Genomic DNA, 14,072 nt, shown 5'->3' on the forward strand with positions numbered 1-14,072 from the left:
CTCAGGACTCACCACAATGCGCCTGACACGTGTCATTTTGCGGTAATCGCCCAGCTTGAGGCCTCGCTGGCGAACAATTTCCCGGGATTTTGATGGAGTGCCAGGCAAGGAATTCGAAACCGGTGGCAGGAGCAAAAGTTTTTCTGCGCTTCTTATTGCCGCCTGTCAGTTGCAGTTTAAATCTCACAATTAGCGACGGCAAGTGCACGACTTCAGCCCAGCAAGATATCTTTGAGTACCTTTCCGAAAACCACAACACTTAGCTAACCGAGCTGGTAGTTTCTAATCACAGTTCACTGCGCTCTTCAATTTTCACCCGCGAAAAGTTCATTAAAATTGTAAATGTCCTTAATTCAAAATAATCGTTTTCCCTAAGAAAAATTGAGTTTTTCGCCTTCTTCTTTCCTGCTCGTATTTTTCACGGCGCTTGGCCTGATTTCCTTTGGTGTCACCGCTGCGCCAAAAGTCTCAAACGAAACTGAACGCTGCCTGAGATTTGCAGGCAGATGAAATACCCCTGGAAATTCGTGTGGCCAGGCCAAGAGGAGCACTAAAACTGCGGCGCAGAGCGCAACTGCCGCTCTCTGGCTCTCTTGCCCGAGTCGTGCTCTCGGCGCCACTCTCTCTCTCGGCACTCACTGCGTATACGTAACACAAACCAGCTGTGAGCACAGTGGTATTCAAAATGGCTGCTAATAAAAATTAAAAAAATAATTTCTTTATAAAAGAAAGCTTAATAGAAAACAATTAGAAATTTACTGTTAATACTGAATTACAAACTGCAGTGCGACTTTGTTTTGCCGAATTCTGAAAGCTGTATTCCTCTTGTTTTGAAAACTAGTCTCCCCTTTCAGCAAAACTCAGTCCACTGTTTTCATACTTTTAGCACATATTTAGTTTTCTACAGTGTATAAGCAAAGACAAGAGAGGGTATTTTTTGGTTACCCCTGAGAGAACGCGTTGAGAGAGTGCTCCCTTTGTGCTTAACAAAACTTTTATTTTACCAAACAAATTGAAGAAGCAAAAAAGTAAGGCACGCGGCCAGCCTAGAACAGGAGTTCGGGGTCGGGAACAGGAAGGGAAACGGGAAGGGGAACGGGAACGGGATCGGAAGAGCGGAAGAGCGGAAGGGATTCAGCTGGAGTGGAAGTTTCGGCTGCTGGAAGAGGGGGAGGGGAGGAGGCTAAGTGGGCGCCTTGTGTGTATGTGTGTGTTTATTAGGATGTGTGTGTGAGCGTTTGTTTATCTGTTTGTTTTGTTACATTTTCTGTGTATTTCACCGTCTTTTGTGTGTGTTATTGGAGCTGAGCGAAGCGGGCTAAAGTCGAGAAATTCAAAAATCAAGCACTGCAAACTTGTTGATGAAGGGCCCGGAACTGTGCGTGTGTGTGTGAGCGTGCGGGAAACTCTCAGCTCCGCTTTAAAACCAGGAGAGATAGTTTCCGTGTGCCTGGCTTTGGTTCAGCGCAGGAAGGTGGGCTATTTACATATGCCAAGGAACAACATGTTGATTTTACACGTGTTCAACTGGGGCACACAAGTGCAAGTGAAGGAAAGCTACTGCTGCTGCTGTCTAGGAACTCCTCACGTGTGTAATTCAAAAACGTAACTAATTAACTGCCTGCTAATTGCAATTTAATTGCATAACGAGCGAGAGGGAGAGCAGAGATCACAATCAGCAAAGGATTCCATTGCTTTCCCCCTATTTTTTTGTTACCGGAAATTGTTCTGCTTGCAAATGGCGCACAGATTTCATCGGCTTAGGGTGGCTTTTAGGGAAAGGGACTTTGCCTAATTTTAACAGGTTTAAAAGTCGGAATGAGCCGGATCGGACGACTATAGCATATAGCTCCAATAGGAGCAATCGGAAAAATATATGAAAAAAAAAATTAATTATTTTACAGTTCAGAATAACGCTTTCAATTTTATTAAAATCGGAAAACAATATCATATACCTGCCATAGAAACTATCGAATAATTGAGCTGCAGATCATCATAGCTTCAATGTTTTTAAACATATTCGCAAGTAAATTATAATTTTATTGTTTTCAAGAATATTTAATTTTTGGAATTGCTGCAAGGTTATATGAACTTTGGCTTGCCGAAGTTTGCTTCCTATCTGGTTAAAATGTAACACTCTACACCCGAAAAATTTAATAAAACGATGTTTAAGTTAAAAAATATTATTCAACATAACTTTCATATGCTTCCAAATTATAAATTTAACAAAATTTACCAGTCTGTTTATTTTTTGCTTGTTTAACTAAAGTTAAGTTTTTCACAACAATCTTAAATCCAAAGATGAAACCCTTAAGTCAAATCAAATCAAAGTCAGAACTTGCATGCGTGTTTTCTAAGCTTTGTTTGTTGTTGCTGTAATTTGCATACAGTTGCAGTTTGCCGTTTAAAAGTTAGACACTTAAAACTTACGCAATCGTATTTTTTTATGTGTACCTAGATGAAGTTCGAAAATGTTAAATTTGGTTTTTTATTTTTAATTTGAGTATAAAATTCTTTTTTTTAATATGTTTTTATAGTGTTTACTATCTATTTTGAGACATTTTCTTATAAATCAGTTGACTATATCCCATAGCTGCCATATATCTGCCATACTGACCATGCGTTTAATCTTTAATCTTTTTAAATCGTGAATGTATACTCATGATCATGCTGTGGCTGATCGGAAGACTTTGTCATAAAGCTGCCATTGAAACAATGTATAATTGAATTTTTTTATTATTTGATTTTATATCATTTCGGATCCATTCCCTGACTGGAAGGGTATAAAAACTTCGGCTTGCCGAGGTTAGCTTCCCTTTTCGTTCGTTTCCTTTAAAGTCGAAAGTTAACCGATATTATTGCTGCTGCCCGACTTGATTTGCTGTTGTCTTTTGCTTAGACCGACAGTTCCGGCAAAGGAGCCGCCGCATCGTGCCCAAGTGGCCCAAAAGGGGATTTCCCAGTCCTTTCTGCCACGTGCAACCCGTTCTGCCATATGACCCCAACGGCCGCTCCTCGGTCCCTGCTTTGCCCATAGCATTTCAAACATTCATTTGGTATTTTTAGGCTTCCCTTTTCCAACTTTTCCATTGTTGGGGTTTCTTGTTTTGTTTAGGGTTTGATTGCTTTAAGTTTTGGTTTATGAATGATTGCCACAGCTCTGAAAAGGCGGCACTGATAGGTCTTTGATATGGGGGATTTCGGCTGGGATATTGGGGCCTGAAATTTGCATTTGAGCTGGGCTCAATCTGGAAATCCGAGCCACTATCGTCTGGCCTCAGGTTTGGCACATAATTCACTTCATAACTGCACATTTGGTGTAATTGGTGGAGTTGAACCGTGAAATTTGGTTGCCCATTCATTTTTAATACTATGCTAGATTAGTTTCTCCCTTTAAATGTGCATAATAGTTCAGCATTATTTCATTTAGCACAGTTTGCACAAAAAGACTGGTGCAACTGCATTTGAATGGCCTCGACTATTGCATTGATTTTCGTGCAAATGAATCGAGGATAAAAGCGGCTTTATGGGGAATGCTCAACGCCAACAATTGTTACCAAATTTATCACAAGCTGTAGAGTCAACGGAGCGATTATAGCCTTTGGAAGGTTAAACCATTACTCATATATCCGATTAGGTTTTTTTTTAATATATTTAAAATCTGAACTATAATTCCATGGTGGTATTATTTATTTTTAAAAAAGTGGATCTGATTGCAAATTAGGTAGGGTTGTTATACCCTTGCAAAGGGTATTATAATTTCAGTCAAAAGTTTGCAAAGCAGTGAAGGAGACATTTCCGACCCCATAAAGTATAAATATTCTTGATCAGCATCACTAGGCGAGTCGATCTAGCCATGTCCGTCTGTCCGTCTGTCTGTCCGTCTGTCCGTTCGTTTCTACGCAAACTAGTCTCTCAGTTTTAAAGCTATCTGCATGAAACCTTCCCAAAAGTTGTCTTTCTATTGCAGGTAGTATATAGGTCGGAACGAGCCGGATCGGACGACTATAGCATATAGCTCCCATAGGAACAATCGAAAAAATAAATAAAAAAAAATTATAACTTTGCTGTTTTTTAATTTTTTGTTTTTACTTCTTTGACATAAAGTTATAGTTAAACATTTTACAATTACGGTTTAAATTCCCATACGGTTTAAGCTCCCATAGAAATAATAAAAATATATAAAATAACTATCTAATAATTGAGCTGCAAATCATCATAGCTACAATGTTTTTAAACATATGCGCAAGTAAATCATAATTTTAATGTTTTAAAAAATATTAAATTCTTGCAATAGCTGCAAGGGTATATGAACTTTAGCTTGCCGAAGTTTGCTTTCTTTCTTGTTTTTTTATTTAAATTCATTTAATGGCTTAAAAAAATTTGTTTGATAGATTTTACAATTGTGTAATTGCAAAATAAATACTCAATACATACAGAGTATTTCACGACAATTTAAGCTAATGACTAGAATACTTATTTTCTGCGCAAAGACTTTTAATAAAGTACATGTTTATTAAAAAATTCAAGGCTTTTAATTATTTTTAGTTTGTATACGTTGCACTGATCTCAAAAAGCAATTTCCCTTGTTCTCAAAATTTGAATTAGGTAGACCAATCTTCAAAATTTAATATTAAGAGCTTCCGAATTTTAAGTTTGGGAGGATTTAAGATTAAATATTATATAAGGGATTGTTTGTATATCACAGTATACATCAGAAGTTTTGAGTACCTACATTCTCATTATGAATACAAAAACTTTCAACTGTAAAATTTAATTTCACGTTTTCTGATTTAGAGGATAGTTATACTCAAATCAATGATTTTCTTTATTCGTTTAGAGAATCTTCATATCTAGTTTTATTCTTAAAATGATGAGTATGAGTGCTTCGCTTCACGAAGAAGCATTCAAATCGACTTTTTATTGCATGACTTTTATTGTCAAGCAGCAGCACTATTTGCTGACAATCAACATTTTATGAGTTCCATTTTTTTCCGCTTTTATTTGCCCATTCCAAAAGTGACTAACTGCCTAATCAAGAGTTAATTCAGCGGGTCCTTGCCTCCTCTTCTTCCGCCAATGAGCTCATAGTTGGAGCTATGGACCGACGCATAAAAATTAGCTACCAGCGTAATTTGTCGCAATTTATGCGCATACATTCAGAAAAGGACTATACCCTACGAGCTTATGCCTTTTGTTAAATTTATGCAGAACATTCTGCGATTATAAATGCTTAAACGATGGGAAAACTCGATGCAATTGTTTGACCAAAATTAAGCATCCGGTTTTAATTGTGGCCAAGCACAATGGTTGGACAGGATGGTATCTATATCTATATAGAATCTGCCTTGGAGAATGACATCTTGTGCTAAGTGAATGTGGTCGTCGCCATTTAAAATGCAAATTAACTTTGCAGTCCAATGTCTGACATTGCCAATGTCTTCCTCAACATGTGTGCATATATGTATATGTATATTTGAGAAAAATATATGTTAACACCACATGGCTGCCACAAAAATAAACTCAACTGCTGATTCTGCTGTCGAGTGGAAAATGCAATGTTCTTTTCTTCGCTCTCTGCTCCGCCCCTCAAGTTATGACCAGTAAAAGCTTTGTTGTATCTAATACTGTCTGGACAGAGCTGACTTGAAGTTAAATTGGTGGAGAGCGCAAGATGCATTCTAACAAATTTAACCAATAATGCCTTTATTTTACCTTTTTCCTGAACTTGATCATAATATTTGAACTTGAAACTTAATAACCAGTGCCACCCGACTCAGATTCAATGCGAATCGCTTCAAGCTAGGCTTACACAGTTTAAGGGGATTTTTGAACTAAGCAACTTCCTTCACTGCACAACGATTATTTATGTTTGTACGTGCATCAATGTTGCTGCAGCCGCCGCAGCCTGCAACCATTGTGGGAGGCAAAACAGAACACAGAGTCCTGAAAGTGGGGTTGCAATGCAAATTTACATAAAGACATAAGCCAGGAAACGTGGTCGAGTCACGTTTATTGGCCACAGGCTGGTCACACAAGCAGCACAAATCATGCTAAATTAAATTCAAGAACAGAACCGCACCGCTAAATTCGTGCCTTGAACGTTTGCTTTTGATTATTGATGGAAAGTACATTTTTGTGAATTGTGTTGTCTGTCACGCAATGCAATTTTCCGACTGCCTCCACATCTGTGAATGTTACGCATACGCCATGCTGGCCCCACGCCCCTAAGAACCCATTTCGGTCCAAGTGTTTGGCCAAACAAGGGAACATGTGTCTCCTGGCTTGTTGGAACAGGCACAATATGTATTGCTGGCCAACTGCAAGCACAGCTCGGCAAAATAGAGCAGATTAAAACAACAAGATCCCCAGCAGCAGAAGCTCGGAATTTCAGTGACATGTGCGGATGCTCGAAATGAACAGAAATGGCGAAGCAAAAGCACATGTTTAGGTTTTCAAGAAACAACAGGAAATTTTGCTGATACAGACGCAAGTGGTTTTGACGAAATGAGTTTTCTCAGCACTAGAGGTTGCATATGATAGGCTGCAATAATTTAGAATGGATGTCCATGCATTTAAGCCTCTTATAGAAACAAGTATCAGACACAAATGTTTTCATTTTTCTGAGAGAAATTTAAAAAATGTTATTTATGATAAGAAAATAGGTCGATTTTAGTTTACAGAACCCATTTTCAACTTTACAAAAAATTTCTTGATTTAAAAACAAATATAAATATTTTCTTGGATTAAGCATGCCGATTTTTAAAAATATTTATATTGAAACAAATTAAAAGAAAACGTTTTTTTTTTAATTTTCTTTAAAAAACTTAAAAATTATATACCATAGTATATACAGGATTTGGATGAGCTTTATAGTAGTTCAGATAAATTGGCACTAAAAAGTTGCCGGTTTCTAAGATGGTTTACAGTTATTTGTTCGCAAAAAACTTTTAATTGGCGATGAATACACATCTGTAATTTACTAATTGCAAATAACAGTTAATTGATATTTATATATCCATATTTCAGTCGTCAGTGTAACAAGATTGGATAAATATTAAAGATAAATAAATGTATCTTTGACCAAGCTTTAATTATAATTTCTCTTCTTGTTTGACCACATCACGCGTACGCGGCATGACGTGTTATTCAACTTATTTATGACTTTGTGTTTTGGTTCAGCAAATTTAATTAAAGTTCATTTTACGGCCATTCATCAAAATTGTATGTGAGCATGTACGAAATATATGTGCATACATTGTACACTGCACAATTATGTGAACATTTAAAGAATATTCCTTTTAGTTGAGACAAATTGCTGCAGATTTTTTGAGCAGTTACGCGGGTAGCTTGACTTGTTTTGATTTTTGTATTTATTGTAAAAATGTATTGCTCAATACAATTATTCCATCAGTTCCTTCTTGTTTTAAAATTTTTCACTTTTAACAATAAAAGTATTTTATATCACTCACATAGAAAAGGGCATGTAATAGGTAACTAAGAAACTGAAAAATGGAACATTAATATTTTTTTATGCCGCACTTTGCTCAACGTTGGAAGGCAGAGTTTTCGGACACATCACACATAAGCAATGTTGGGATGTACCCAGATACTTGTTCCTAGGTACGTACCTAAATACATTTTTTTGATATCTTGTACCTTACCTAGGTATACAAATGTGCGCCTACCTTTTACCTTGGTTAAGGTTTTTTATCGTTAATGTTTAATATGTTGGGTATGTAGGTACTGAAATATTTGTACTGATTTTTGTTTTAAGATTTTTGTTTTAGATTTCGCCAATATACAATCTACATTTACATTTTCATACAATAAAACTTAATTGCCAGAGCGCATACAAAATATCACAATTTATCTGCAACTTTGCCAAAAACAAATTGAGCTCAAAATGATTCAATTTTAAAAGAATTGTATATTTATTTAAACCTTTTTTGTACCTTTTGCCCCACGTAGATACTTGTGTACCTTATCTAGATCCAAAAAACTAGTACATTTCCCAACACTGCCATAAGCTTACCTAACACATATAATTAAACAAATATAAAATCAAATTTTAAGAGCTCTAAAAGCTATTGAGTAGAGAATAAATATTGCATAAGAATTTTGTATATTGTAGAGTTGATGGCCATAGTAGTTTTAGCTTTTATTTAGTTTCCAAGAATTTTGTTAGCACTGCATACTCCTTGCTGAGTCGGCCATTTCCAACTGAGCTTTTTTTCCATTCCTCCAGAAAGTCCAGAAACTCTAAGGGCCAACCTCGTTACTTGGTCAACCCTCATCCAGCCATAGCGACTCCTTTGATTTCTGTTTGTTGCCTTTCTGTGTATTTCAGCTGCTTTGCCTGCTCCGAAAGGCTGTGACCGAAAGAAAACTTCTAACGAGTTTCATTTTCGGGTTTTTCTTTGCCGCTGTGGGTGTGGTGGGTGGCGTGTGGGGCCGCCTGTCACTTGCCAACAAGGGGCACTTTTTGCTTTCCCTTCTGGCTCCTCTCGAGTTCCGCTGTTGTGTGATTTATATCACAATTTACTAGCATTCTGCTCGCCATTGTCCCATGGTCGGACTACTTGGCTGCTATTGAATTACTTGCGGCGGACGGAACTTACCTAGCTCCCCTCTCCGGCGGTGCCCAGTTGGGCGTTCTGTCGATGATAAATCAAAGTGCTAACGAATTTTTCGTTTGTTTTCGCTTCCCCGGCCGTTGTTTCGCCGGAGAACGTGGTAAAAGCGGAGAAGGTGATTTCTTTTGGGCTAACAATACCTTAAGCCTTCCGTATTTGCCTGGGTGCGAGAAGAGAACTGGGTCCCTTTCTGGGCAGAAGCTTCATAGATTGCCCGCTTGCCTTTGTTTCTCAAGATTTTGCCTGAGTTATTTTTAATTTCGTGCGGCTTGCAATTTCTCAGTGTCAGTTGGAGAGCCTGAAAACCTGCCACAGACAGAGATGAAGTGGGCGGAAAAAAGAGGAGCTCGAGTGGCTCATTAGCCTTTGTTGTGGGCAAAACACAAGTAAAGAAATGCAATTTCTCGCTTCAAGTTGGTGCCACTGATAATCACTTCCAATTGTTGATGGTCTGTGTTTAATTAAATTAGCAACACTCCACTAATTAAAGAGCGCCTCTTAGTCTTTCACTCTCAGCCCTTTTGGGGACATCAATCATATGCCAAAACACAAACACAAAGCTTGACGAAAAATAGAAAGAGCATTTTTAACTTTTTGCTTTCTGTGTCAGGCTCAAGAAGATTTATGGCCAAAAATAGGAGGGAGATGGAAGCCCCAGTCCGGGTCACATGTGGCTTGGCAAACCAAACAGCAAAAACGGGGGAAAAGTAAAGCGCAGATTGGGAATTGCTCGTTAAACGGGGACGCAAATGTAGTTTAAAGTCACATTTGGCTCAGCATCCGACTGATTGTTTAAGTAAATGAGTCAGTGCTACTCCTATTTTATTGATTTTTCAACGCCACTTGTCGCTTCCTCCACACAACACTTGCCCACTGAATTGACAAGCCATTGATTGATGGTTTCGGATGCCCGGTTGTGGCAGTTTCACAATTCTTCTTAGCACATTAATTTACTAAAAAATTGCAATTTACTTAGTTTTATGGCCCGCATATTTTCCACCCACAAAACCTTCCACTATTGTGAACGCTAACAAATAGTTTGCCATTATTCCCTCGCCAGAGATGGGTTTGTCGATGGGGGCTTTGGCTACTCCCACGACATGTCAAGACATTTGATTGAACGGCCATTTGACCATCCATTCCAATATTTACAGTGCGCGCCGAAAGTGTAAGACTTCTTTTGAGTTTTCGGAAAAATGGGATATCCATACATTAAATGGGCTAAAAACTCTATGCACACCCGTTACTCGCTGAGTAAAAAAGTGTTGTTATAGTCGTTTACGATTGGTTCTTACGAGGATTTATTGCGTTATGTCAAGTTGTCATTCAAAATCCCATATTTAAAAAAAAAAAATTCTAGTTTTCTTCTTACAACTGCGGGTCTACTAAAATTGCCACCACTGTGTCATAATTCATTCAATGGAAAGAAGTGTGTATGTATATATACGTATGGTGTGCGTTTAACGTAATCGAAAATCATAAACATTAGAGCTTTAAATTTAATATCGCTGATGACCAAATTCTTCGACTGGGCCGCAGTGAGTAAATGCTCCATTAAACCTTTTTATAAGGATGAAATAGAAAATATTGCTACAGAAATCATTTTGCGCCACATAAAATATCAAAAAATATCTGCGTGTATATTGTCGGTTAGCATTAGAACAAGAAATGATTTTTTTTCTAAGGGTTCGCTTTAATAAGCCTCAAATTATAGGACAATCAGCAGCTTGTTCTCTTGTTTTGCCTTTCTTGGCCACAACTTTTTTGCCTGCACCAATTTGATTTTGTCATTAAAAAGTTTCCTGCGAAATAATAAAGTTTGTCAGCGCGGAATTCGACGGCCAAGAAAAAGCAAAAGAACCGGAAAATGAAAAAAATTAAATCACAGTCCAAAAGTGGCCAATGAAAGTTTTAATTTTCAACGTAAAGCTTAAGAGGGAAAAACAGCTTGCCAAGAGCAAACTTTTGATGTGGACTGTGTGCGGAACCAAAATCCTACGCTTATCTTCGAAGAATCCGAACCCTTTTCCGATATGTCACGATTTTAAACGCATTCGGATTGCATGAAATACAGGTATAAATAACTTGGCCTTACTTTTTCTCATTTAAAGTATAATTCAAAATTTTCAAACAACAAAGGCATAACGGTGTTATTGAAACGGAAGCTACAATGTGATTTTATCAAAATTACTTAATTAAGGGAGAGTGGTAGTGATTGGTAACTAAGTCTGGAACGGTAAAAAATCTTTTTTTTTTCAAAAAACACTGTAATAAGTTTTAATTTTTTTTGGATACTTTATTTGTATGGGTTTTCTGGATACCCTTCTTAAGATCTGAGAAGGAAAAATTCTCGTAAGCTAATAATATGAAAATGCAGGTAACAATTTGTGACGTTTACACTACATTAATTTAAAACTTCCACACTCAAAATTTAGCTGAATTCATTTTGAGTTAAATCAAATTATATCGACATTGTCCTGCTGAGTTGAAAATTTGGTTTGCCATTTATTTTACATTAATTAAAAAAGGATGCTGAGTAAAGATAACAAATTTGGATCAATTGCAAAAATTAAATATTCCTAAAAACATCATCTAACATAATATGCGTACATGTTTTAAAACAGCTGTGATGATTTTCACCTCAATTATTTATAGTTCCTATGGCAGCTTTATGATATTGTTTTCCGACTACAATTAAATTAAATGCGTAAAATCCAAAATAATTTAAAAAAAAATTGAAAATTTAAGAAGCTACATTGTTTTTATATATATTTTTTTTATATTTTGATTGTTTCCATGGAAGCTATATTACATAGTATTCCGATTTTTAATCAATTTAAAACCGTAATCGAAGAACTAAAACAAAAATTTTAAAAACAGCAAAGCTATAATTTATTTTTCGATTGTTCCTATGGGATCTATATGATAAAGCTGTCCGACCAGACTCGTTCGGACTTATATACCAGCAATAGGAAGACAATTTTTGCAAAAGTTTCGTGCAGATATCATCCGTTTAACAATTTTGAATTTATTAAACAAGTTCGTAATAACTCAGATGTGACACTCTTTTAACTTATCATTTTAATGAAGTATTATAAACTGTATAGTATCTTTAATTATGGTTTTACCTGAAGAAGCTACAGCATCGACATGAAGTATTGACTCGTGCATAAGTGGTGGATGAATTTCACTGCCCTGCAGGTTGAGGGTTCCGAGCCACTCTCGCTGTGCTTATTGAATTATATGCAGCTCGGGCCAATGCATAATTCAATTAGAATGTGGGGAGGCAGCCCATGCCTGCAGACACATCCGGTGTCCACCATGACGTATGCGCAATGCCAGGGCACCAACAGCCGAGCAACTGCAGAAGATGGACTTCGCACTGGGACTGGGACTGCGAACCTATGCTGCTCGGTTATGAATTACATTTCAATATGCTTCAACGTGTTCATCATTTATTAAGGCACTACGGATGCCAATAGCGGAGCGGAGGATCCTTGAGTCCGGGCTGGGAATTGGCTGCGAACAGGAAGCCGGAATACTGCTGAGCGCCGACGAGTGCTTAGCTCCGTTTGCAATTTCCATTTTGTCACTGTTGTCCATCTGAGTGGAAATTTATGCAGCTCCTCGCTCCTCAGCTCAGATCCTGCTGACTGCTTCCTGGTGGGGTTAATGCTTTATTCACGGTCGAGCGCCTAATGAAAGAGTCATTACACTCATTCAGTCATTCAATCGCTGATTCATTCATGAGCAGACGAAGGCGCATGTCCTTTGTTACCACTACCCCGCCAAGATTGCCTCCGAAGCTCCTGTTGTTGTCGTTAATTAATTGATTTTCATTGATGCTTGGGTAGCATTAATCAAACGCTATGTTGGCCCAACGACCGTGGAAGACTATTGTTATTCTTTCCTTCTTTATTTTCTCTGTCTTCCAGTGAAACTTTGCAACGGGCTGCAGAAATGCAGAAATGCAGTTTTTGTCAAAGTTTTTCGTTAACGCTTCACTTGCCAATAGACTACAAAAAAAATGGAGGAAAAGTTGCATCTGCTGAGGTTCAACGTTAAAAATTCAATATAGATTCAATATAGAAATATGGAAAAGACTACTTCGATTATTATTTATTTCTACTTAAATTTATAATTATTTTATAATTTTTTTGTTTTAACTTGGGAAACGGAAGAGACAAGATTTCTTTAAAAAGAAACACGACTTTTCTAATGAGATTCTAAATTTGTTTAAGACACTAAACTGCATTGTTCCTTCACATAAAGGACATTCAAACTTCTGCCTGGCTTTCAAAAGATTTTTCCAACTTTTCTTATTGCCGTTGTGAAAGTTTTTCAATTGATCACGCATCGCTGGCTGAAAACGTGCAGCAATTTATTTGCATCAATCATTGATTAGAGCAAAAGATTAAATCAGTTTAATTGGATACCGCCAAATCCAATAAATTCCAATATATTTTCAATTTAACAGTTTCGCAATCGCAATTACGAAAAAACCAAAATAAACAGCAGAAGCTTGCACTTTGGTTGTTGGGCTCGGTGACCCATAAATAAATCATTTCCGCAAACAGCAAAGGGGTTTTGCATAATAGATGAGTAGATTTATGCACGGTAATGTGGCCTAAAATATGCATAAGTTGTAACCGTACGCATAAATGTATTCATAGACTGCGCCGCCAAGCCGGAAGCTTTTAAATTGTCTCCCAGTCTCTGCAAGCTGCCAACGAGGCTTAGCTGGAATCAATTAAACGTGCTTGTGGCCTGTCCGACGTCCAGAGAGGTTCAGTTTCCAGCTTAGTGGTTGACGTTTTGACAGTTTTATTGTAAGTCATTCGTGTTTAACTGCTTAAGCGAGGACTTATTGTGCGACCCAATTGTGCCACAAAATGATTACAGTGTAATCAGGAAAATAGTTTAAGCATTATTAGGAAACGTTAAACGGCTTTTTCACCATAAATTGGGTAACAAGCTTGCGTTTTAACGATCTGTGTACACTTTTAACAAACCGACCTAATTGGGAGAACTTGATTTAGTTCAAAAAGACTTCCCACGATGAGCCGGTGATAAAATTTGGAGAACACATTTTTTGTGAGCGATGAAAATAAATTTATTTGCTTTGCAAATAGTTGAAATTTCATGAAACATTGAATTAAAAAACCTAAAATCTAGTTGAAATTTTCAAAGAAAATGGTTGAAATGTTCCTAATTGATAAACATAACAAATAACAAGAAAGGTAGAAAACTTCTGAAAGCCCTTCCAGCTATTGCAAATAGAAAATATTTTTTAAAACGACTATATTTCTCTTTTAAAAACAATGAAACTATTATGTTTTTTCTATGAATTTGTATTCGTTTCTTGAAATCTTGTTTAGCTTAAATAAAATTTAATCCGTTGTTCATAAATAGTAAACTATTATTGAAGAATATTGC

At 37.0% G+C, this 14,072-nt stretch overlaps 1 protein-coding gene across 3 annotated transcripts in view; it reads right to left on the reverse strand.

Moving 5' to 3' along the window:
- LOC128253271 (inactive dipeptidyl peptidase 10) overlaps positions 1 to 505 on the reverse strand; it is a 39,258-nt gene extending 38,753 nt beyond the window's left edge. The window contains exon 1 of one of the 3 annotated variants that reach the window (XM_052981546.1): positions 13 to 505. In XM_052981546.1, the coding sequence (XP_052837506.1) occupies positions 13 to 36 (24 nt within the window). In that variant the 5' untranslated portion in view covers positions 37 to 505. The remainder of the gene's footprint in view (positions 1 to 12) is intronic. The other 2 variants (XM_052981545.1, XM_052981547.1) reach the window with 2 other exon arrangements.
- Between the last annotated feature and the right edge of the window lie 13,567 nt (positions 506 to 14,072).

The sequence above is a fragment of the Drosophila gunungcola genome (assembly GCF_025200985.1).
Source record: "Drosophila gunungcola strain Sukarami chromosome 2L unlocalized genomic scaffold, Dgunungcola_SK_2 000008F, whole genome shotgun sequence".
NCBI lineage: Eukaryota > Metazoa > Arthropoda > Insecta > Diptera > Drosophilidae > Drosophila > Drosophila gunungcola.